General features: G+C 35.0%; 2 protein-coding genes across 7 annotated transcripts in view; one reads left to right on the forward strand and one right to left on the reverse strand.

Annotated features, from left to right (window-relative positions):
* DZIP3 (DAZ interacting zinc finger protein 3) overlaps positions 1–21,080 on the reverse strand; it is a 104,206-nt gene extending 83,126 nt beyond the window's left edge. The window contains exons 1-5 of one of the 6 annotated variants that reach the window (XM_031456109.2): positions 20,895–21,071; positions 13,381–13,511; positions 7,355–7,466; positions 3,738–3,807; positions 1,132–1,287 (exon numbers count right to left, since the gene is read on the reverse strand). In XM_031456109.2, coding sequence (XP_031311969.1) covers positions 1,132–1,287; positions 3,738–3,807; positions 7,355–7,395 — 267 coding nt within the window. In that variant the 5' untranslated portion in view covers positions 7,396–7,466; positions 13,381–13,511; positions 20,895–21,071. Of the gene's footprint in view, positions 1–1,131; positions 1,288–3,737; positions 3,808–7,354; positions 7,467–13,380; positions 13,512–19,331; positions 19,855–20,635; positions 20,852–20,894 lie in introns of those variants that run through there. The other 5 variants (XM_010978399.3, XM_031456111.2, XM_031456118.2 and 2 more) reach the window with 5 other exon arrangements.
* Positions 21,081–21,193: 113 nt separating this feature from the next.
* The window catches only part of CIP2A (cellular inhibitor of PP2A), a 31,856-nt gene continuing 30,699 nt past the window's right edge, over positions 21,194–22,350 (forward strand). The window contains exon 1 of the mRNA XM_010978401.3: positions 21,194–21,518. Within this exon, the coding sequence (XP_010976703.1) occupies positions 21,417–21,518 (102 nt within the window). The 5' untranslated portion in view covers positions 21,194–21,416. The remainder of the gene's footprint in view (positions 21,519–22,350) is intronic.

Genomic DNA, 22,350 nt, shown 5'->3' on the forward strand with positions numbered 1-22,350 from the left:
ACAACTTTATTTGCTTAATTAATAAAAGTCTATAGTCAAAGCTGAAACCAAAACCCTTCAATAGATGTAAGATGGAGATTTCAAGACCTTAGTGACATTGTTATGAAAAGAAAGAAAGAAAGCAAGCAAGCAAGCAAGCAAGCAAGCAAGCAAGCGGAAGAAGGGGAGGGGGCAGGAGTGAAGGAGTTGAGGAGGAAAGGGAAAGAAATGGAGAGAAGGGAAGGAAGGAAAAGAAAAGAAAAAGGACTCATCGTAAAATAATAAGAAATACGTATATGGACCTGTCCCTAGTTCCTGCCAATATTTGGTCTTTGACTCTGGTTCCTGACACAGAGCTCCTAAAACCCTTGGGATTTCCTGGATAACAGGAGTGTTTTTTGTTCTAATGAGGTGACTCTTTTGGCTTCTGTTTAGGGGTTGATCACCGAAAGACCAAGGCATGATTAGAAGCTTGGAACTTTCAGCCCCATGCCCAACAGAGGGGAGAGAAGCTGGAAATTGAATTAATAATTGATCATGCTTACATGATGAAGTCTTGATAAAAATCCTAAAGGACTGGTTTTTGGAGAATTTCCAGTTTGGTGAGCACATGCACATGCCAGGAGAGTGGTGTACCCCAACTCCACAAGGACAGAAGCTTTTGTACTCAGGACCCTTCTTTGCCCTATGCATCTCTTCATCTGACTGTTCAGCTGTATTCTTTATCATATCCTTCATCATGCAGTAAACATAAATATTAAGTGTTCCCTTAAGTTCTGTGAGCTGTTCTAGTAAATTATTGAAACCAAGAGAGATTATGGGAACCTCAATTTATAGCTAGTCAGTCAGAAGTACTGGGACAACCTGGACTGGTGACTGGCATCTGAAGTGCAAGCAGTCTTGTGGGACTGGGTCCTTAACTTGTGGGATCTGATGTTAACTCTAGGTGGTAGTGTTGGAATTGAATTGACTTGTAGGACACCCAGTTAGTGTTGGAGAACTGATTGGCATGGAACTAAACCCACACATCTAGTGTCAGAAGTGCTATGGGTGTGGTAGCAGTGTGAGAGTAAAGGAACACAATGTGTTTTCCCTAGACAGTCATAGACAGAGGGTTGTACTTCTGTCCCAAAAAACAAATGATGATTGTACCTGCATAGTTTGGAAGGAAAAATCTTCTTGCAAGAACTTCTTGATGTGAGGAACCACTCCTTTTGGTAGAGTATTAATTGCATTTAATAACTTCTTCACTTCAAATAGTAGGTTAACAGGAACAAGATCAGCAGATGTGTCCTTTTCCTGTTTGTCCTAGGAGACATTATTAAAAATTTACACAATTATCCATATTCTTATTTACTCTAATATTAAAACTAGCCAAAGTATTTAAAAAAAAAAACAACAAAGCGCCTTTATACACTATATATAGATCACTATGACAGACTACAGAAAGTCCCCAAAAGAATAAGACATTCTCTCTGCTCTCGAGGAGCTTACAACGTAGACAGAAAGTTAAGACCAAAAATCAAGAAGTTTTAATATAGGGAAGGCCATTATAAATGCATTTAAAAGTAATAAACAAAGTATAGTTTCAAAGATGGAAATAATTAAACCTTTCTTTGTATGGTGGTGGAATGTATGGTGATGGGATGGGAAACATGAATGATTTTAGCCTTAAAGGTGAGTTAAGCCATAAAAAATGGTTGCCCTTGAGAAATACACAGCATGTATTGAATTAGTCCGTTTAAAGCATAAAAAATGCTAAGCTTAAAATATTACATAGATTATTCTACAAAATAATATGAAAACTGTATCTAACAGTGCTTTTTATGTGACTAATGTTTCAGCTACTAAACACAGCAATTTGAAAATGAACAGAGTTGTAATACTTTAAATTACAAATAAAGCAGTATAATAAAATGAGTTATGCACACTCTCAATTCAGTCAGAATAAACAGTGATAATCTTGTGACTTCAGAAACTGATCCTTATAGACTTACAAAGCCATAGTTAATGGTTAACTGATAGCTATACAGTCAAGTCTTGCTGGATTTTCTATTTTCTATTAGTTATGAGGAACAATAAGTAATAGAAATGAATAAAGGGCATGAAATGGATGGTGGCTTTCCTTTAAACCTTAACAAGGTACCTATTCTCTTCTGAAACTTTGGGAACATGAATATGCTGCTAATGACCTCTGAATATCAGAACAGACAGATTCTTACTGCAGAGGCCATACAGAGTCATTGAAAATGCCCTCGTGGGGGGTGACTCCAACTGTAAGGCTTCTAACAGACCTGGAACTATCCAGAAAAGTGACTAGGAACCAATAAAATCCACTGCAGGACTATCTGTCTAATCTCCCCTTCTGAGTCTGAGTCTTAAATTGAGAGTCCTCCATTCCCAATAATACCTAATAAATACATCTTACATTTTGTAGTACTTAATTATATTTACATCCAAAAATGTAGAAAATGTTAACAGTTTGTTCAATCTCAGTAAAGGGTATCTAAGTATTCATTATATTATTCTTGCAACTTTTCTGTAGGTTTGAAATTTTTCAGTAAGTTAAAAAAAAACTTCCCCCAAATAACCAAACCAACCCTTATAAAGAATGACCATTGTCAATAGTGCATATATTTCAAACTAAAGGTCAATCTTGTAGTCAAAAGTCACTGAAGAATCCTTTAATAATAATTACCAAATTAATAATAATTACCAAATTGATCCACAAGCAAGATTACGGCATGAATAAAAATTTTTCTACAGGAAATATTATAAGCCTCATGCCTGTTAAATCTATCTTATTATAAGTACAATTTTAATTTTTTAAGTTAGTTGTCAAAATATTTGATGATGAATCCATTTTTGCAAAATAGATTTAGCATCTAAGCCAAATTCAAATCAAAGTTATCACCTCCTCTGCCTCTGTATTCCCAAATCTGTATCTAGAAATGTCCTTTCTGGATCTAATCCTCCTGGTCCAACTGTACATCCCCATGTACATTTGCACATCTTGTATTTCCTTTGCAATATTTTTTATGGTGATAACCTCATGCAGGTGAATACTATGGTTATTTTATATCCTTACATTTTCTTCTCCTAAGTTACTGGATAACTTTTATAAACTTTATTAATAAGTGGACATCAACCATTATACAAAATTAAGTGGAGGGTAAAAATTGCACTGACAAGAATCTAACAAATAAATACCTCTTCAAACATCCTTCACTAAATTAAGCACATGTAATATTCCCAAATATGTTATGTATATTTTTTTAATTTACCATAAAGTATAGTCACTGGCAATAAAAGCCTTATATTAGTATATAATTCAGTTATTCTCATTCATTTAGAACTGGAGGTTCTGAAACAATGATGATTAAAAACAGGAAAGAGAATTCAGAAACAACTCAGTGAAATTTCTTACTAAAATTATCTGTGTATGTTTTCTTTGTGTATAGTGTTCATTTTGTTTGAATTTTGCTTTAAAGACAAATAGATTTCTTAAAACTGATTGTTAGGATGTTTCTGGGCAAATCAATTCAATTATCTACTAATTTTAACTTACAGTGAAGACTGGTGCTTAGAATGATAACTTTGAGATACAAATATTAATTATCAAAGAAAGATTTAACCATAACCACTAAGGTAGGAAAATTTTTAGCAGGTAATTAAACTGATCAAATTTAGCATTATATTCTCATACATTAGTCATTATTAGTTAACTAACAGTTAATGAAAATTAAATTTTCTCTTACCAGTTGATCAGTTGATTTTTCTACCTTATTCTTGGTTTCCTCCATAGCCTGTTCCTCCACAGGAGGATCCCTATTTTAAAGAAGAAAAAGTATATTCAGGGCATCTTCTTACAAAGAATACAAGTTGTAGTAGTAAAAAGATAACATGAATTTTTGCCTGAAAATTTCAAAAGTGTAAACAATATGTACCAAAGACTGGTAATGGTGGTAGATATCATATTTTTTAGAGACTCAAGTTAAAGAAAAGCCCTTTACTGGATGGTGGCAGAGAGATCAGAAAGCTGAAATAAAAATTCTTTCTTCTTTAATAGACACACAATAGACCAAAATAATGGGGGAAATTAACTTTATAGCACTCTTTCAATGTAAAAAAAAAAAAGACTGAAAAGGTTGATGTTTTGTTTTATGTATATATGTGTTTATGAAGATAATTAAGGTTTGGAAAAGGTCTATCTTACGCAGATCATTTTCTTTTTTGTTTCAGATTCTTAGCATTACAATTTTCCAGTTTTCCAAAATAACTTTTTTTATTTGAGGCAAAGTATCATGTTTAAAAATTATTAACTATTTTTGTGAAAAGGAGTAACTTGACAAGTTTTGCTTTTGCCATGGGCTTCAAATGTGAACATATGCAGTATTATTTATTAAACTGAAACATTTATTTATAAAATTGCTTTTGCCTACATACAGAACCATGACACAGGATTCATAATATACGAACCGTAACATAGGGTCATGTATGATTTATATAATTTTCTTAATTCTATAAACCAGCAGAGATAAAATGAGGTGAGAAACTTACATCAATTGATTTATTTATTTAGACTTTTACTTTCTGACTATTATCCTATTTTACTTTACATTTATGTACTCACTTAACAATCATTTATCATCTACTAAGTACTGATTTTGTCAGGGGAAACTAGGACAGGTGGTGAAAGTTTCAACAAAAGATGATTCATACACATAAATAATACTTCACAATATTGCTTTTTAAAGTGTCATGGTAAAGAAAAACCTGTTAACTATCTCTTCTTCTATTTCTAAGCCCCAATCCTAAAAGGAATACAAGGAACTTGTATCATCAAGAAATGAAAAACACTGCAGCAGTATTCTGCACTCTCCAGATGTGAGAAAAAATACAAAACATTCTCAAAGCATATACTCTACTTACTAATTCTATTTCATGATCACTCATTCCTTAACCCAGTAGTTCTCAGTCCCAGATGCATATTAAAACCACCTGTGAAACTTTGGAAACATCCAGATGTCCAAACCCTAATTCAGAGCTTCTTAATCAGTATTGGGGGACATGGGCTTCCATATTTTCTATAGGTTCCACCACAAATTTCAATGTGTAAACTTAACTAACCCGCACTTCCTCCCCAACATTAAAATTGCTCTAATAAAAGTTGCTAATGAAATCCTATTTGCTATTCCAACAGCTTTGTCTTAGGTTTTGATTCTACCTGACCTTTCTGCATCATTTAACATTATCCATCATATTCTCCAACCCTCCTTCGAAACCTCTGCATCCTTTGTTGCTGCTGGTTCTCCTAGTCTTTCCATCCTTCCAGCTGTCCACTTCTCAAGTCTGTACCACTGGCTATCCCTCTTCTTCTCACTCACTTTATTCATTTATTATTTTAATAATATTTAATATAGAACAGGAAGGTACATCAGCAGTCATATATGGCAGCCACTTTATTCTATAGATGGGTAAAACTGATGTCCAGAGAGGTTATGTAACTTGTTTCAAGTTACACACTGGGGACTAGCAAAGCTAAAACTAAGTGCAAGATTAGTATTTTTCTTTTGCTATTCTGCCACTTTTATCACCTGTGTACTTTATTCTGCTGCTGAGAGAGGCTGAAATTTTGCTATAACATACCTGAAATGTATGTAGTATATTGTATAGTAATATTCCATTTTTAATTCTTTTTTCATATTACATTTTCTACTTTAATCAATCTCATTTATGCCCACGAATAAACACTGTCAGATAGGGATCAGGGCCCTGCTTCTTATTCACTACTTTACCTTCAAGTATCTAGCCCAACATCTGACATAAAGTAGGTACTCAAATATTTATTGAATAAATGACTAAATGCAAAAACAAACAAATAAGTGAGCAAACTTCCATGAACTCAAACAGCACCTCATTCTAATGATTCCCAAATCTGTATCTCCAGCCTTAACTGCTTTTTGATGCTACAGCTACACATTTCCAACCACCCATTCAACAATCTCCGTTAAGAATGTCTTAGGGGCACCTCAATCTGCTCACGTCCAAAGCTAAATTCATTATCTGTCCTCTCTTTTACTTTCTCAATACACAGTAAGCCTGTCTGCTTTTGTGATCCCCATATTAGTGAACAGTAGAGATTTCCTTCTGGTCATGAGAAACCTTCGGGCCATCTCTACTTCTCTTTGCCCCTTTTCTCACATTTAAGCAGTCAGAGAATTCTGTTGATTCTAGTTCTATAAATCCCTCCTTTCTTACTATTTACTATTCCTACCAATGCAAGCCTTCATTGGCTTCTTCCTGAACTATTACAAGTGTCATACCTTGTCATCCTTCCCACTATCAATAGAGGTAGTCTTCCCAAAAGAGTGTAAAATTTCATTTCTTTTCTTAAAATGTCAATGGCTCTGCACAAAATAAAGCTAAATTTCTTACCAGGAGTCAAAATCCTCCCCAAGAATTTATCTTACTTTTACTTGCTGCTTTCTCAGCCAAACAACCTCCCATCTGCTCTGCTTCAATACCCATCAGAAGCTGTCTTTATTCTTTAAAGCTCAGTTCAAATGTCACCTTGTGGAAATCCACTGAACTCCAGTCAATAATTATTGTTCCCCCTATACACAGCCACAGCATCTCTAATATTAACACTTATGCATACATTTTCCCTAAAGATAAAATAATTTTTATATATTTTCCTATTATAATTCTCCCTAAGTATATATATTTTATCTTAGTCTTTACTCCCTAAGACCAAGGAGATCAGTACATGCTTGTAATATAACACATTGCTTATTATATGAGATAGCTAAAGGTGAGAACTCCTTCTCCAATACTAACCTGCTGTTTAACATTAAATGGGAGAGGTATAGGCAGGCTGAACTTTCCCTAATTGGAGGGGTCAGACTGACATCTGGCCTAGGCCCAACTGAGCCAGGCAGTAGGGTCTTCTGTGTTATGCTTAGGTTACCTTATAAAATGGGCATAATAACAGCATCTACCTCATAGACTTGTTATGAGGTTTATATAAGTTAACGTTTCTAAAAGCATTTAAAACAATACCTAGAAAAAATAAATCTATGTAAGTGCTTGTTAAATAAAAAATAAAACATTACTTGTTGAGCATGCCCCAAGTGTGGCAAGCTATGGTACATTTTTCAGTTCTTAACTATTTACCAAGGGTGTGGTCCTTAGAGAAATTTTGTAAAATTAGATTTCACCCAGTCTACATCCTCCACTAATCAAAGATGCTAAATTGTCTTGAAACATAATGGTATCACATTCACACTAGTTTTCCAAGGTTATGTGGAAAAGACAAATGTCATGTCTTCAGAATGCAACAAATTCATTTGGCTTTTATCAACCCATCCCTTACCTCACAAAAAATTCTTCTGGTAGAGAATCCACAGAATCCATGCTGCACAATGTTTTTTGCAAAAGTCTTATTCTAAAGCTTGCAGGCTGACTTTTACTCCTGCTGTTTAAAACTGCAAGAAAAATAATATTTTTAGTAGGAAGGTAGGAGGCTTTCATTCTTTCACCCCATTATCTAAATAGTACATGATCATTAAAGAAAATTTTGAATCTGCTATAAAAGAAAATGAAAATCACAAAGCTTCCTAATCGAAACATAAATCACTGCCTATATTTTAATACACTTAATTTTTCCCAAGTACAGATATATTTTATCAATTTGTAATCATATTGAATAGGCAATACTCTACCTTTTCCACCAACGAACACTATATCAAAAACATTTTTCACATTATTTTATACTCCTAGTAAACATTCTCAATGGCTACATAACAATTGGTTGACTGGGGTTTCCCTGACTATTTCTTATAGTTGGACATTTAGATTGTTTCCCATTTTTTTCATTATAAATAATTAGTAATGTGATAAACTGCATTGCCCATAAAGTCTTTTTTATATTTATTATTGTCACCTTATAATAAATTCTCAGAAATAGAATTCCTAGGTCAAAATACACAAATATTTTAAGTCTTCTGGTATATATTGCTAAATGACTTTTCAAAAGGTTTGTAATAATTTATTTCCTATAGAGGTATAAGAAGTACCTCTTTAACACAATCTTGATAGCACTAATTGTTTTGTTTTCTTTTAGTCTAACTACTTTTTCTAACATTTCTAACATTGAACTGCTTTTTCCTAAAACTGTATTTCTAGCTCCATAAAATACAGAGGTGGGATGCAAAGAACTCTTGCATATTCTCTAGTATAAATATCAATGGATGTTGTGCATGTTTCCTGAAAGAAACAAACAAAAAAAAAAAATACCAAGGCAACATAAATGAAAACAAAAGGGGAACAGAGTATCATCATTGTATCTATTTATTATACAGCTTTCTATTTATCCCAACACCAACTCTTCTAAAATTAGTCCCATTTGATCTCTTTTACTGAGAGTTCAAGCCATCAGACTCCATTGCCTTCAGTGAGGCTGACTTCTTTTTCTGAGCCCTCTGTACATAAGACCAGGAAGTGTTAGAGTGAATGTATGTAAAAACTATTGCTTGGTGCTTTGGGGCAAAGAAAGAAATGAGGAAAAATAAAAGATAGTGGTAGCAATAGCATAAATAAAACAGACTTAGAGTACCTTGCTGCCAAGCACAAGACTGGATAGTGTTCTCATCTGTTGCCTCTGGACTGTTTATTTATTTCAGTAACTGGGTAGCCAGTTTCTCTAAAAGATTATTAAAACATACCCCAAAATTCGAGCGGTAGAACTTTTGGAGTTCCATTACTAAAAGGCAATTCAGCACAGGTAACTCTCAAGTCAAAAAAACATGTTCCACAAGATCATTGTAAGTCACCTATTAAGAATTCAGATTGTGGTATATTTATACAATGGAATACTATTCGGCCATAAAAACAGACAACATAACACCATTTGCAGCAACATGGATGCTTCTGGAGAATGTCATTCTAAGTGAAGTAAGCCAGAAAGAGAAAGAAAAATACCATATGAGATCACTCATATGTAGAATCTAAAGTAAAAAACAAACAAACAAAACATAAATACAAAACAGAAATAGACTCATAGACATAGAATACAAACTTGTGGTTGCCAAGGGGGTGGGGGGTGGGAAAGGATAGACTGGGATTCCAAAATGTAGAATAGATAAACAAGATTATACTGTATATCACAGGGAAATATATACAAGATCTTATGGTAGCTCACAGAGAAAAAAATGTGACAATGAATATATATATGTTCGTGTATAACTGAAAAATTGTGCTCTACACTGGAATTTGACACAACATTGTGAAATTATTATAAATCAAAAATGTTAAAAAAAAAAAGAATTCAGATCGTATTTTCTCAAAGGAACATTGTTTTAAACGAGACTGAGTCTCCCAGAAAGTCAGAAAAAGCCAACAACACACAGAAAGGAAGAAGAAACTGTAGGACCTGACCCTCCTAAGCTTTGAGGTCTGAGTATCTTGTCATAAGTAAGCATTAATAATGGGGGAGGGGACAACTCAGTTCCTGGTGTAAGGGCTAAAAGAAGTCCTGAGGGGATCATGAAGAAAACAGGTATTCCTAATTATGAGACTGTCTATACTCTGTACGTGACTCACAGCAGCTCTAAGTTACACAGAAAGTCTTGAGAAACAAGAGAAATTCTCCAACAGTTCAATGGTAGCTGATACTTCTTAATCAAAACAAAAATGCAAAGATTCACACAAAAAGACTTCCATCTAAATTCCCTCATTTAAAACAGAGCTTCCTAATGCCTCTCAGTTTCTTGTCCATCCCTAACAAAACATTTCTTGCTGTCAGTATTAAAATAACTTACCTATGCAGAACCTGGTTCTCCTAGGTACATTATTTTATTTTGTACTTTTACTTATTTTAAATTCAGTAAGCAAAATCATACACCTATTTAAATTTGCATTCTCTGTTTAAATATCGATGGAAGATACAAACCTAAAAGCCAATAATGAAGCAGAGAGAAGTTGGATAAACCTTGTTATTCTTTCACACTAAATCAGATCTGCTTCATCTCTTTAATAAAGCTGTACAGAAAAGGACATGGCTTTGAGAGTTTTAGGATTGTGATCAAGCTGTTTTTCTTTTATGGTTTCTATAACCTCCCTGGTTATTTTAATAAAAAGTTAACAGGCATCATTTCATAGCCAGAGCATACAACGTATGACTTTTCCAGACAAAACAATCCCCTCATTTTCAGAATTTAAAAGCTCAGACATGAATACTTCTCCCTCTGGTAAGCTCTCTTGCAGTCAGTAGCTGTTTGCACAGATCACAGTGAGGCTGAAAAGAAAGAAGGACAATCCTCTGGCAACAAAGGTAGAGAGGATAGAAGGCATCTGCCAAGCTATTCAGTGTTCAGCTTTGAAAAGAAAAGGGTATAAAATTAACCAATAAATCAGAAGATATTTGTATCCTGAATTAAGGGTTAAGAAGAGCTAATGGCTTTCTTTTTCAGCCTGCTTAAAAATACAACCTGATACGAATCTCTGTGATGAAAGGTCTTCCAGGAGAGAGGATCATCAATCCCATCATTTCCCAGGAGCTGAGCAGATGTGTGGCAAACCCTACCAGCAAAGAGCAGCAGCAGTAGCACTTGACAGCCTCTGCTGGGAAGGAAGGCGTAAGTGCCTAGCAACACAAAGGAAGTAGCCAGCCTGAAACGTTGCCACTGTGCTTCTAAAATAATACAAAGTTCTTACCATTCTAGGAGAGGCTGAAGGAAACCTTTAAAATCAGGGTTAACATGGAAGAAAGGGCGAACCTGTTTTCCCTTGGTGTATTCATTTCAATAGACTTATCCAGTCAGCAGGAAACTAAACATTTATTTTGCCTTCCTGCAACTGAGAAACTGCTCTTCCGCAGGAACCTATGGGTTCTGGCTGGTTGATCATAGGGCAAGCTAAAGTTCAGTGTCAATTTACAGTGCACCTTCATCCACCAACCAAAATGATTTTATCTGCAGGCTGTTTCACTGGTTGAAAACTAAGGTACTGCCATCCTTATATTGATAACGGTTAAATATCTTTCTTACTCCATCTCTACCTGAGTTCCCAGCTCCCACTTTTCCTCTTATCTACATAAAACGAAACATTTTTTTAAATTGTGAAGAGTTGTTTTTTCCTCCTTTAAAAGCTGTGCATATTCACATCTAAGTAGGCATAGCTCTCGTTTATAATTTTTGAAATCATTCATTTAAACATTTACCTTGTAGCACTCTTACCACTTCCCTAAACTGTATATAGGCACATTATTTTTTAAATCCACTCAAATGCTCATCTTAATTGAGTCATCTGACCAAGTTAGAGGATCTAATTGGCCAAGTTTACATTTCAAAGTATGGGTGGATGTCCTATGAATTCGCTACCCTTGTCAGCTCTGATACTTACAGATCACACAATGCCAGGTGGAAAAAGTGAGTAATATTAGTGTAAAAAAACAGTGAAAATAAAGTTCGCTCTTCTCAATGCTATTAATTTCAAAACAAAATAATATACATGGTATTTTTCAAGAAAGGAATTCAATTATTGAAAATTTTTATTATGCCCATTAAATCAGGGTTTCTTGGCCCTAGTGACATTTGGGCTAGATAAATCTTGGTTATAGAAAGCTGTCTTATGCATTTTAATGATGTTTAGCAACATCCCCAGCTACTCAGTATATGACAGTAGCAACTCTCTCCCACCTCTCAGCCCCACTGTAGCAACCAAAAATGTCTCCAAACACTGCCAAATGTCTCCTGAGGGAAAAATTGCCCCCAGTTGAGAATTACATAACTAAATGAGTGAGTTAAAATGGAAAAGATTAACTAAATGAACATAAAACAGATTGTTCCCTGGAATAAAAAAGACCATCCTGTTATTAGGTATTATGTATAAACACAAACAACAAATCATTTGTCTACAAGGAAGAGAAATGATAATGTATCTCATTAAGTTTCCAACAACATCAAATGTAAGTTGAGAGGCCATACAGAACTGGTAGTTAAGAGCACAGAGACACTGGAACCAGTCTGCAAGGGTATGTAAATCTGCTTCAACACATACTAGCCATGCAAACTTATGTGAAATTAATTAACACTTTGGTGCCTCAGTTTCATCGTCTGAAAAATGGGGATAAAGATGGTATGTGATTCACAGAGTTGTAGTGAAGAGTAAATGTTTAAAACATGTAATAGAACAATACCTGGCATATATATATTAAGAACTATGTAAGTGTTCCTATCATCATCTTCACTTAATTTTGTTTAAATTTGTGTCAAAATCAGTTCACTTTCCTTCTAATTCTCTACCTTGGAGAAATGCTATCGTATGAAAAGGAATGGTAATAATTAGACTTAAGATTTGGGACAAAAACACTTTTCAACTATATCCCAAATGGCACACATGGCAGCTTACTTTGCATGTTTGCCCCTCGCATTTTTCACATCAGCACATATACATCTGCCATATTCCTTAAACTGCATGGCATGCCACTGTATAAATGTATCATTTTACCAGACCACTACTGATAAATACTTCAATTGTGCCCAATTTGTGTGTGTTTGTTTTTTGCTATTATAAACAATGCTGCAATAAACAATATTGAACATGCATCTTGGTAAAATTTTGAAACCTATCTTAAAAAGCTGGATTTACTATTTCAGTATTGAATTCAATGTACTCCAGAATTTCATGGGTCTGTTAATAAAGCAAACTCTGACAATGCTAGTTATCACTCTGCTAAATTTTGCCAAAAGAATTTCAAAAACTCCTTTGAGATATGAGATGTTTTGGCCACATATGGAAAGTATAGTAACCACTTCAAGGCTGAAAAAAACCATGAAGAGGACAGTTTCTAAGAACAATTCAAGATATTTGTGATGGGAGTTCCTTAGAATCAAAACTAACTATTTTTTGCAGGTGCTCTGTGGCTCTAGAACTTTCAAAACCTTTATTTCTCACATGCTAGATAGCACTGGGTAAACAAGAAGGGCTAGGACCATCAGGTTAGACTCAAAGAATAACAGGTTGTACCACCAGTGTTATTAGCTGTGTGAAGAATGAACAAAATCTACTGACTATTTGGTTTTCTAATTTTTCATTAATTTCTTCCATTTTGTATTTATTTAGGTTCTTGGCAAAGCCTCAAAATGAACATACTTAGACAAGGGAGGCCAAAACAATATTTTCTCTCAAGGAAAAAATATATAGCTTGCTTAATTAAACTCCAGGACTAACAGACAATGGTTAGAATATCTTTGCCAAAGTTATCAGGAACCGAAGATATTTTCTGCCTCAAATGACCAGGATACTCACTGTCTATCTCAGCTCTTGCCATTTAGCAAAGATCATTGTTAGCACTATCAGGCAGCTTGTACCAGAAAGCAAGAAACTTGCAATGCATACCCAATGCCCCATCCTTATAAATCTGCCAACATAGGGAATATCCATGCCAAAATTAGCATCTTGCCTGAAGTAGGTTTTCAGTTCTCTTCAGATCTATTCAGTCAGTTATCCCTGGACTTACACAGGCAAACCTACAAAACATACACATTAATTTGTTATAAATATTTGAAATGTACCTACAGTAAATATGCACAGGTTAGAATTTACCTGAAAAAAATCCAGATATTTATCTACCCATCAGTTTCAGGTAGCATTGCCAAAACCACGCTGCTCAGAAATGTAACTAGGACCATTGAAAGAACCCTGTTACCCCCAAACAAACTCTTCAAAAGTGCAATATTTTCAGCAATTTAAAAATACTATGTTGTCATTAGAATTGTTAGACAATAATGAAAAAAGGAAACAAGACAGAATGTTGAGACATGATACATGCAGGGAATGGAGAACACAATATGTACTGGACTCCTCCACCACCAATGACTTTACCCAAATCCAACTTGATCCCACATATATAAGAAAAGTAGCTATCTCTCATTATCTCAGAAAGGCTTACTTTTGTAAGAAGGGTTTAGATGAGAAGGTAGATCAAGCTTTCGGCTTCCATTATATGAAATAAGCTGGGTATATTAACTTTAGTTTCATTGAAAATAAGATTAATTTTCAGCAGGGGTCTAGGCTATACATCTAGGCATCCTGACTACACATCTGATTTCCACACAACTTTGAAAAATGTATTACTGTCATCCATTTTAAAAATTAAGAAATTCAGGCTTAGAGAATTTACGTGGCTAATAAATCAATAAGAGCAGGAATTCATGTCCCAGTTAGTGAAACTGCAAATTCCATGTTCCTTACACTAGTCTCATTAAGTGTGACATACTTGACTTTATAATAAGCTTAGTGTGCAATTTATGAACTAAAGTAGATAATATGCACATAAAAACACAGAAACAAAACTATTTACATGACCTTCCTGGTCTGTAAATGATATTGTAAGATAATTAATTTTCTCAGTTTAATATTTCATTGTATACTACTCACATTAGTTTTTGCTAAGAGAATTCATTTAATCAACAAAACAATTCAGAACAATGCCAGATACTATACCACATATAGTACCTGTTCAAATACTCTGTTAAAGGTTAAAGATTTTAGAGATCTTAAGAAGATTTTAGAAGACTTCTCTAAAGACTTCTCTAAAATCTTTTCTTTTTGGATCACATACTTCTAAGGAAGTAAATCTGAGAATACATGAATAGCAATTCATTTGTGTTATCCATGCTATTGTAAGCACCACTACAATATAAAAGAGAATGAGATTAAAATAAGTAAACAGATAAGTTCTACTATTTGCTCCCATATCCTAATAGTCAGTTTCACATATCTCAGGAGTCCATAATCTACTTTGGACACCCATCTTAGAAAATAACTTCACTTTTTAACTCAGGAAACAGATTTCATAAACTCGATAGTATCTATTTCCTAAAGGACAAAAATTTTTTAAAGGAGATATGCAAAGGACCTGGCTCTGCACAAAGTAGGACTTCAGAAAATACTAGTTATTAAAAATAGTATAACTTTTAAATAAAAGTATCTCACTTTCACCTTTACTTAACTACAAAATTAGATTCAGAAACAATGGATAGTACTTCTGTGGGTTTTTTAAAGGCAAACTTTTGATTTTGAGATATGATGTGAACTTGATGAGAAATCAAGGGACAAAAATATTGACCCAAATTATCGAAACCTTCTATTCTTAACCCAGAGTTGAATTGTGAAATATATAGGGAAAAAATCAGGAACTGTTTGAAAAGTGAGAAAGTTAATTTTATGGTCTGGCAAATCATTTAGAGATTAGCGGAATCTTAATTTTTGATAGGAAAGGAAACAGGAAGAAGAAGAATTGTAAAGGGAGAATAATTTTGGTTTATTTAGGTTTTCTGGCTTTGTGGTGAAGGTTAACATTTCTGCAAAGTGAGAATTGACATTAATTGTACAGACTTTTTTTTTTTTTCTGGCTCTGTGTAGTGTAAAATCAATTTACTATTAGTACATATTTCAACTGTTTCACCCATAGTGGGGACATAGTATCCAAATGACCCCATGCCTAAACCTGTGCCAATTTTTTTACCACTGAATTCTTTGCCCTGAATCTTTGGAGCCTGGACCAATGGTACTTTTGTTCTACCTGCTATTTCTGCCTACTGAGTAAGCTCAGTTTTACATTTGGCCTCATGCCCCCACTAACATGGAAGCCCCACAAAGTCAGGAAAGTTTTTTAATCCCTTTGCTATAATACTGGTGCTTACAGCAGTAACAGTACCTTCTGTACCTACTTCAAGCACTCAATATTGATTTAAAGAATGAAGTCACTGATTTTTCTGCATACATCCAGGCCTCTGAAGGAAGAAGTAAAAAAGTGACCCTCAGTGTAGATTAAGACTGCCTTCTCTGTTGATTCCTCCTTTATAAGTCAAAAGCAGCCCAGATGCTACAATTAAGATGGATCCCAAGAGACAACCATGGGGTCAAGATAGGTCCCTTGTCCCCTGGCAACTATGTCTCCATGTTCTTTGTTGGTTCCTCCACATCTCTCCAATCTCTAAATACTTAAGTACTTTGGGGTTCAGTCTTTTCTATCCTACTCATTCTGTATTATTCAGTCTTGAGGCTTTAAATTTTTATCTCCAGCCTTGACTTCTCCCTTAACGCAAATAATATATTCAACAGTCTACTCAACAGTCTACTCAACAGCTCTCACATGTCTAGTAGACACCTCACTGTAACTGAAACTGAGTTCTTGTTATCTCTCCTTCACAAAACAGCTGAAGCAGAGCCACCCAGCCAAGTCAGGCTTAGATCAGACTAACAGCAGTTAACCAACAGACCAAGAAATAAATGCTCATGGTTTTCACCTCTGAGTTTTGAGGTGATGTGTTATGCAGCAAATACTGATCAATACTCCACCCTAACTAAAATTATAATACCCTATCCTGACTCTGATATTTCCTATTTCTCTTCCCTTTCTTTTCTTCCATAGCACTTGTTACTAACATTCATATATTTTACTTATATATCTTGCTTACTGTCTATATCCTATATTAAAATAAAAGCTCTACTTGGGTAGAAATTTTTGTCTATTTGATTCACTGCAGTATCCCCAGAACCTAGAAATGTACCTGCCACTCAAGCACTCATTAAATGTATGGTCAGTAAATGAATTAACAATTAGCCCTGTGTTTACACCTCTGGTATAATTCCCATATTACAACATTCAGTATTCTACAAACTCTGCACTTTCATTAAAAATCTAATTCATATCTTCACTATGTTCATCTAATACGATTTAAACCCTGGTCATGAGACATTAAAAATTTCCATTTTACTATTCAGCATTGAAGATATGCTCTTTTCCAGTTTTTTCAGAATAAAGGAGCTACATAGCCCCTGAGTTGCCAACTCGTAAGCAAATTTTGTTTAACTCCCTTAAATGTGTTTCCTAAACTATAAATTGGGAAAAATACCTATATCAAATATAAAGAACAGACAACAATAAAAACTTAACAAGAAAAGAGATTTAATGTCAATCCCTGATGAAGAAATCAGATACTTAATATTTTGCCCTAAAAAATATCATGTGTTCCTACAGCATTCTATTTCTCTTAAATAGAGAAATAGTTTCTCTACTTCCCCAACAGACACTAAGCCTTTGAAAAAGAACTAGCATTCAATAAATATTTGATAAATGAATATTAATTAACATTTAAAAAAATATTTGACTGATTAAAGTAATTAAACTTTCTTTAAAGTAAAATGCAGAAGTTCACTTTAACTACGGTCTTTTTACATTTTTCTGGAATAATCTTTAATAAAATATGGTTTGGAAATATGCTAAGCCTCCAACTTTAAAACAACAATAAAAAGGACAAATAAAGGGAAATGTATGTATATGGATGGAATTGTTAAAGATAAAAGTAAAATTAGGGATTCTGGGAAAAAAAAACCAAGAATTAAATAAAAGTTGGTTCTTGAAAAGTTGAATAAAATAGACAAACCCTTGGAAAGCCGAACTAAGAAAACAGATTAACATCAGAATGAAAAAGGAAATTTTAAACAACAAAGAAGAGTTAGGAGAATTACTGGAATACAAATTCAACTTCATATCAAAAAATTTTCAAATATAGACAAATAGTTGATATGCTAAAAAATTTTTATTTCCAAATCTAACTCAAGAAAAGGTAAAAAAAAAATCACATCTATAACCATACTACAAATTCAAATATTTCCTAAAGATCTACCACTAAATAAGCTATCAAGCTTGATTTTATAGGCCAGTTGTACACAATCTACAAGAATCAGATGATTCGTATGTGATTCTCATTACCCTATAGCACCAAAAAAAGATGGAAAACTTCCAATTTATTTTTCAAAAGTAGCAATATAATCCAAATTCCAAGAGAATAAAAAAAATTACTTTAAATTCTCACAAACATAAATATAAAATCCTGAATAAAATATTTGCAGCATATCAAATAGAAGGTTTGTAACTACTACTTGTGTGACGTTGGGTAATTATTTCACCTCTCTCTCAATTTCTTCATCTGTAAAATGAGAAACCTAAAGCATGACATAAAAATTAAATGGTTAAGTTGTTAGAACAGTGCTTGGCACATGGCAAATGCTCAATACATGTTAGCTATTATTATCCGACGAATAAAAACAACATAATCCATTGCATTACCACTTCAAAGGGAAAAATAAGATATATATATATATATATGTAAACATCTGATAATTTTTTAGTAGACATTTTGGCAAATCTTTAAATAAAACAGGTATAAAGGGCAATTGCTTAAACATTTTAAAGAATATTTATCTCACATCAATAGCACAAATTATACTGTTAAAATACTGGTCATTCCCATTCAATTAAGTAGTAAGACTAAGATGTTCAATATCATCATGATTATTCCATATTTTAGAAATTACACTAATGAAATAAAGTAAGACAACAAATATTAGAAGAGATGAAATTATTATTTGCAGATGATTTATAGCTAGAAAATCAAAGAGAATAAGAAAAACTAAATCAATACGGGATTTTAGTCAGTAGGCTGGATGAAAGATGTATCAAAAATCAGTTTCTCTTTTAACAGTAGCAATGACAAATTTAAAATGCATAGGAGAAAGAGAACCTACTACCAGTAACAAAAATTATACAATACCCAGGAATAAATATAATGAGAATAATACAAGACTACATGTTGAACTACATACAATTTCACTGAACATAAAATACAACCTGAGTACTTTACTATTGACTACTTCAGCAGTTTCTGTATCTTCTCTGTCACCCAAACTAGAAACTTGGAATCCTTTCCAGTTTTATCCCTCTCCTCACTCTTCACATTTGAAATCATTCACTAAGTCCTGCCTATTTCTCTTAAATTTGTCTTCTTTTTGCTATCTCCATTTCAATTATCCTAGCTATCCTTTGGAAAGATTCCAGCAAATTAAATATTGTTACTAGTTCTGGTCTTATCCTCAAATCATAGCCTATCCAGCTACCAGAGTAATCAATCTAATACACAAACCTAACTAGATCAGACCCTAGTTTAAAACCAGAGATCACCACTAATTCAGGATTGAGTCCAAGCACAAGGCTAATAAAGCCTTCAGTCATCTAGACCCAGCTTCATTTCCTCCTTCTTTACCTCCTTTATGGGGTCTTAAAATAAGGCTCTATATTTCTCATATTAGGATAGGCCAAAACTAAACATGTCAGAGCTACCACGGTTGCACATCCTGTGTACCCTATGTCAATTTTTGGTGAAGATTTTTTTGAGAAAGACATTAATTTACAATAAAATAAATACCTTATAGAAGAGACGCAAAATTTTTACAACTGCCCAAGTTAAAATGTAAGGATTTCAAAGAAAGATAGCACTTACAACAAGCAGCTTTGACCTTCTTCCCTCCACTCAAAATGATGATGATGACTTGTCATTATTAGTGAAAAGTCTGATACTGACAAACTGTTATCACTCATTCGTCAACGAATGAAGATGTAACACCTGCTGAGAACATAATTACGCCAGGCCAACTGTTCTAAATTCTTCATTGGTTAACTCATTTTATGATAACCTGACATGACTTCATCTCTACTACTTTTACCCTTGCTGTCTCTACCCCAGCCATCCTGGAGTCCTTGCTGTTCCTAATTCCCATTGACAGGCTCCCATTTCAAGGCCTTTGCCCTTGCTATTCTATCTACAGATCTTTCCCTTTAGAGAGCATGGCTCTTTTTTCAACTCCTTGAAGTTTTTCCTTAAATGCTGATTTCTCTATCCTGACCTCCCATTTACCTTTTTTAACCATTACTCTGCAGGAACCATTCTCTATTTTTTTCATCTCACTTTCCTTAACTTATTGTTTTTATTAATTATTGTTTTTCTTTCCCTTATCAAATGTAATGATAGGATTTTTTGTTTTATGACAGCAGGATTTTTATTTTATTCACTGAATCTAGTGCCTAGATTAGTGCCTAGCCTATTGTAAGCTCTAATTATTTATTGCATGGACACTTATGAAACAGGTACTGTTAATCAGATTTTACTTTACGAAGAAACTGAAGCAGTGAAAATTTGCCTATGGTCACATAGTAAATGGTAGAGCTAGGATTTGTAAGCAGACAGCCTGGCTTCACTCTTTACCATAACTGCTTGGTGTCTGATTTGTGTGGTGAATCCTGTGTACTATCTATTTAGTACATTTCCTTTACTAGACAGTTTCTTCCCTGCAGGATCTGTGACTGCAGATCTAGCCCACTTTATACAATCAGTAATTGTTTACAGAATGAATGCATAAACATTAATTACCAATGATTTTTACATATATGCCTCAATTAAACTTTCAGATTTAATTTTAAAATTGTTTTTAATATAAAATTAATTCCTGTCTTTAGAAATAGTGACGTAAAATATACTTTGAATTGACAAAACATGATTCCTGACGAATGGTTTAATTAAAAGGACGTCTACCCTTTTCCTACAATTCTCTCCAAACTGGCTTTTAAAGCTTTATTCAACATTAGCATACATTAAAGCAAAAAGCGCCAGAACCAGCCTGACTCATTATATACACATGCATAATATTAATTATCTCTGGTCAAACCCCGCAAACGACAGTGCCATTTTCGCAGACACCAAGATTTATAAATCAGTCATGCTAGATAAAAACAAATACCTTCACTTACAAAAACTGACGCTAACGAGAACACCCTCCGGAGCAATACCTGGCCCAGGAGTCACCTAGAGTAGCTTTCTCGAAAGTCTGACAACAACTATCACAAGGGCATGACTAATTTGCCACCGAATCCTAATGGCCATAGGTTTACTCTGAGAAACAAACATTCGCGGGCAGAAGGGGTGGACATATGAGCTATTTAAAAAGAGGCCCCGCCCAGGCCGCTTCAAAATCTAGGGCCCAAGATTCTCCACCTCAGAGCTCCTCACCGTGTCTAGACTAGGGGGAAGCGACCGTTTCTCGGGTAGAGGATGCTGCACAAAGGAAAAACTGGCCATCCAGCGTGAAGGCCGAGGAAGCAAACGAAAGCAGAGCGCACTGATGAACAAGGACACCCCGGCATCCAACCGCCCCTTCACAGGTGGAGCCGCAATTACATCTCTCGCGAGATGTCTCGTCTTCACGGGATCTCGAACTAAAACCTCGCGACTGTTCAGAGCAAGGGAGGCTCTGAAAGGACGGCCCCTAACCCTCTTCGCGGACTCACAAAGCGCCTCTACCATTCCCCTCTCCCCCACCCATCACCTTCCCTCCACCGCCCCGCGCTTCCCCTCCTTTCCCTTTATTGAGGGTAGTCCCTAGGTTGTCTAGGGACTTCCGGAGCGCAACCGGAACCGGAAGCTTCTAGGAGCGAGGTGGGTGGGGCCGAAAATCAAAAAAAGCGCGGCCGAAGGTGGAGGCCGGTGCTGGCAGGGTGGTGGTATCCCTGAGCAGGGCTGTGGCGGGTCCCCATGGACTCCACCGCCTGCTTGAAGTCCTTGCTCCTGACCATCAGTCAGTATAAAGCCGTTAAGTCGGAGGCGAACGCCACCCAGCTTTTGCGGCACTTGGAGGTGAGGTGCTCCGGGGTGGCGGATGCGATAGGCTTCCTAGTTCACTTAATGGTCGGGATATAGCGTCCTCAGCCTAAAAAAACAAAGGATAGCTCCTCGCTCCCTCCGCTGTCTTTTGTATTCGTAAAGAAGGAGAGTGAACGTCGGCCTTGAATTCCCACTGTCTTCTACGCACCCCCACCCGCCAGCCCGTCCGTATTCCCCCAAGGAAAGAGTAACTGCTGAAAACCCTAGGAAGAGGGAGGGTGGGACAAAAGGTTGAGGGATTTAAGTTGTGCTTGGAATTGGTAGAGAAGAAAGCTCGGAGCTGTATCTTTTCCTTTGCTTCTTATTTTGGTTTTTCCATTGTAACAGAGCCTTCGCAGAATGTATGGCAGTTCTCGGAGGTGGAGGTGATGGGGAGTGGTGATTAAAACTTGAATAATTTCTTATCCCTTAGGCAGTTTACAATTTGAACCTGTTGCTTACTGCTTTTATTTGAAGTCATGTTGAACTAGAGCTTGGAAAATATTACTTCAGCTTTCTCTGGATTGAAAAGCAGTCTCCCTTTCTAGTAATCATAATCTTTTTTCTTTACCAAAATATATTGCTCACAGTTTTTCAGTCTTAAAATAATGAATTGCTGTCACTTTTCCCTTAGTGTCCAGTGATTTGCTTATTTTGTGTTAAAAGTTATAATCACAGCTTTCTGGGATCCTGTTTGTTTTTAGGCTCTTAATCTCCTGTCATTTGTTAGGCATTCATGGAATTCCAACTAATATTGACCTCAGATTAATAAAAAACAATTAAGCCCAATCAAAGCTTATTTTTATCCTCTGTTGCAGCTTCTGTT

The sequence above is a fragment of the Camelus dromedarius genome, chromosome 2, assembly GCF_036321535.1.
Source record: "Camelus dromedarius isolate mCamDro1 chromosome 2, mCamDro1.pat, whole genome shotgun sequence".
NCBI lineage: Eukaryota > Metazoa > Chordata > Mammalia > Artiodactyla > Camelidae > Camelus > Camelus dromedarius.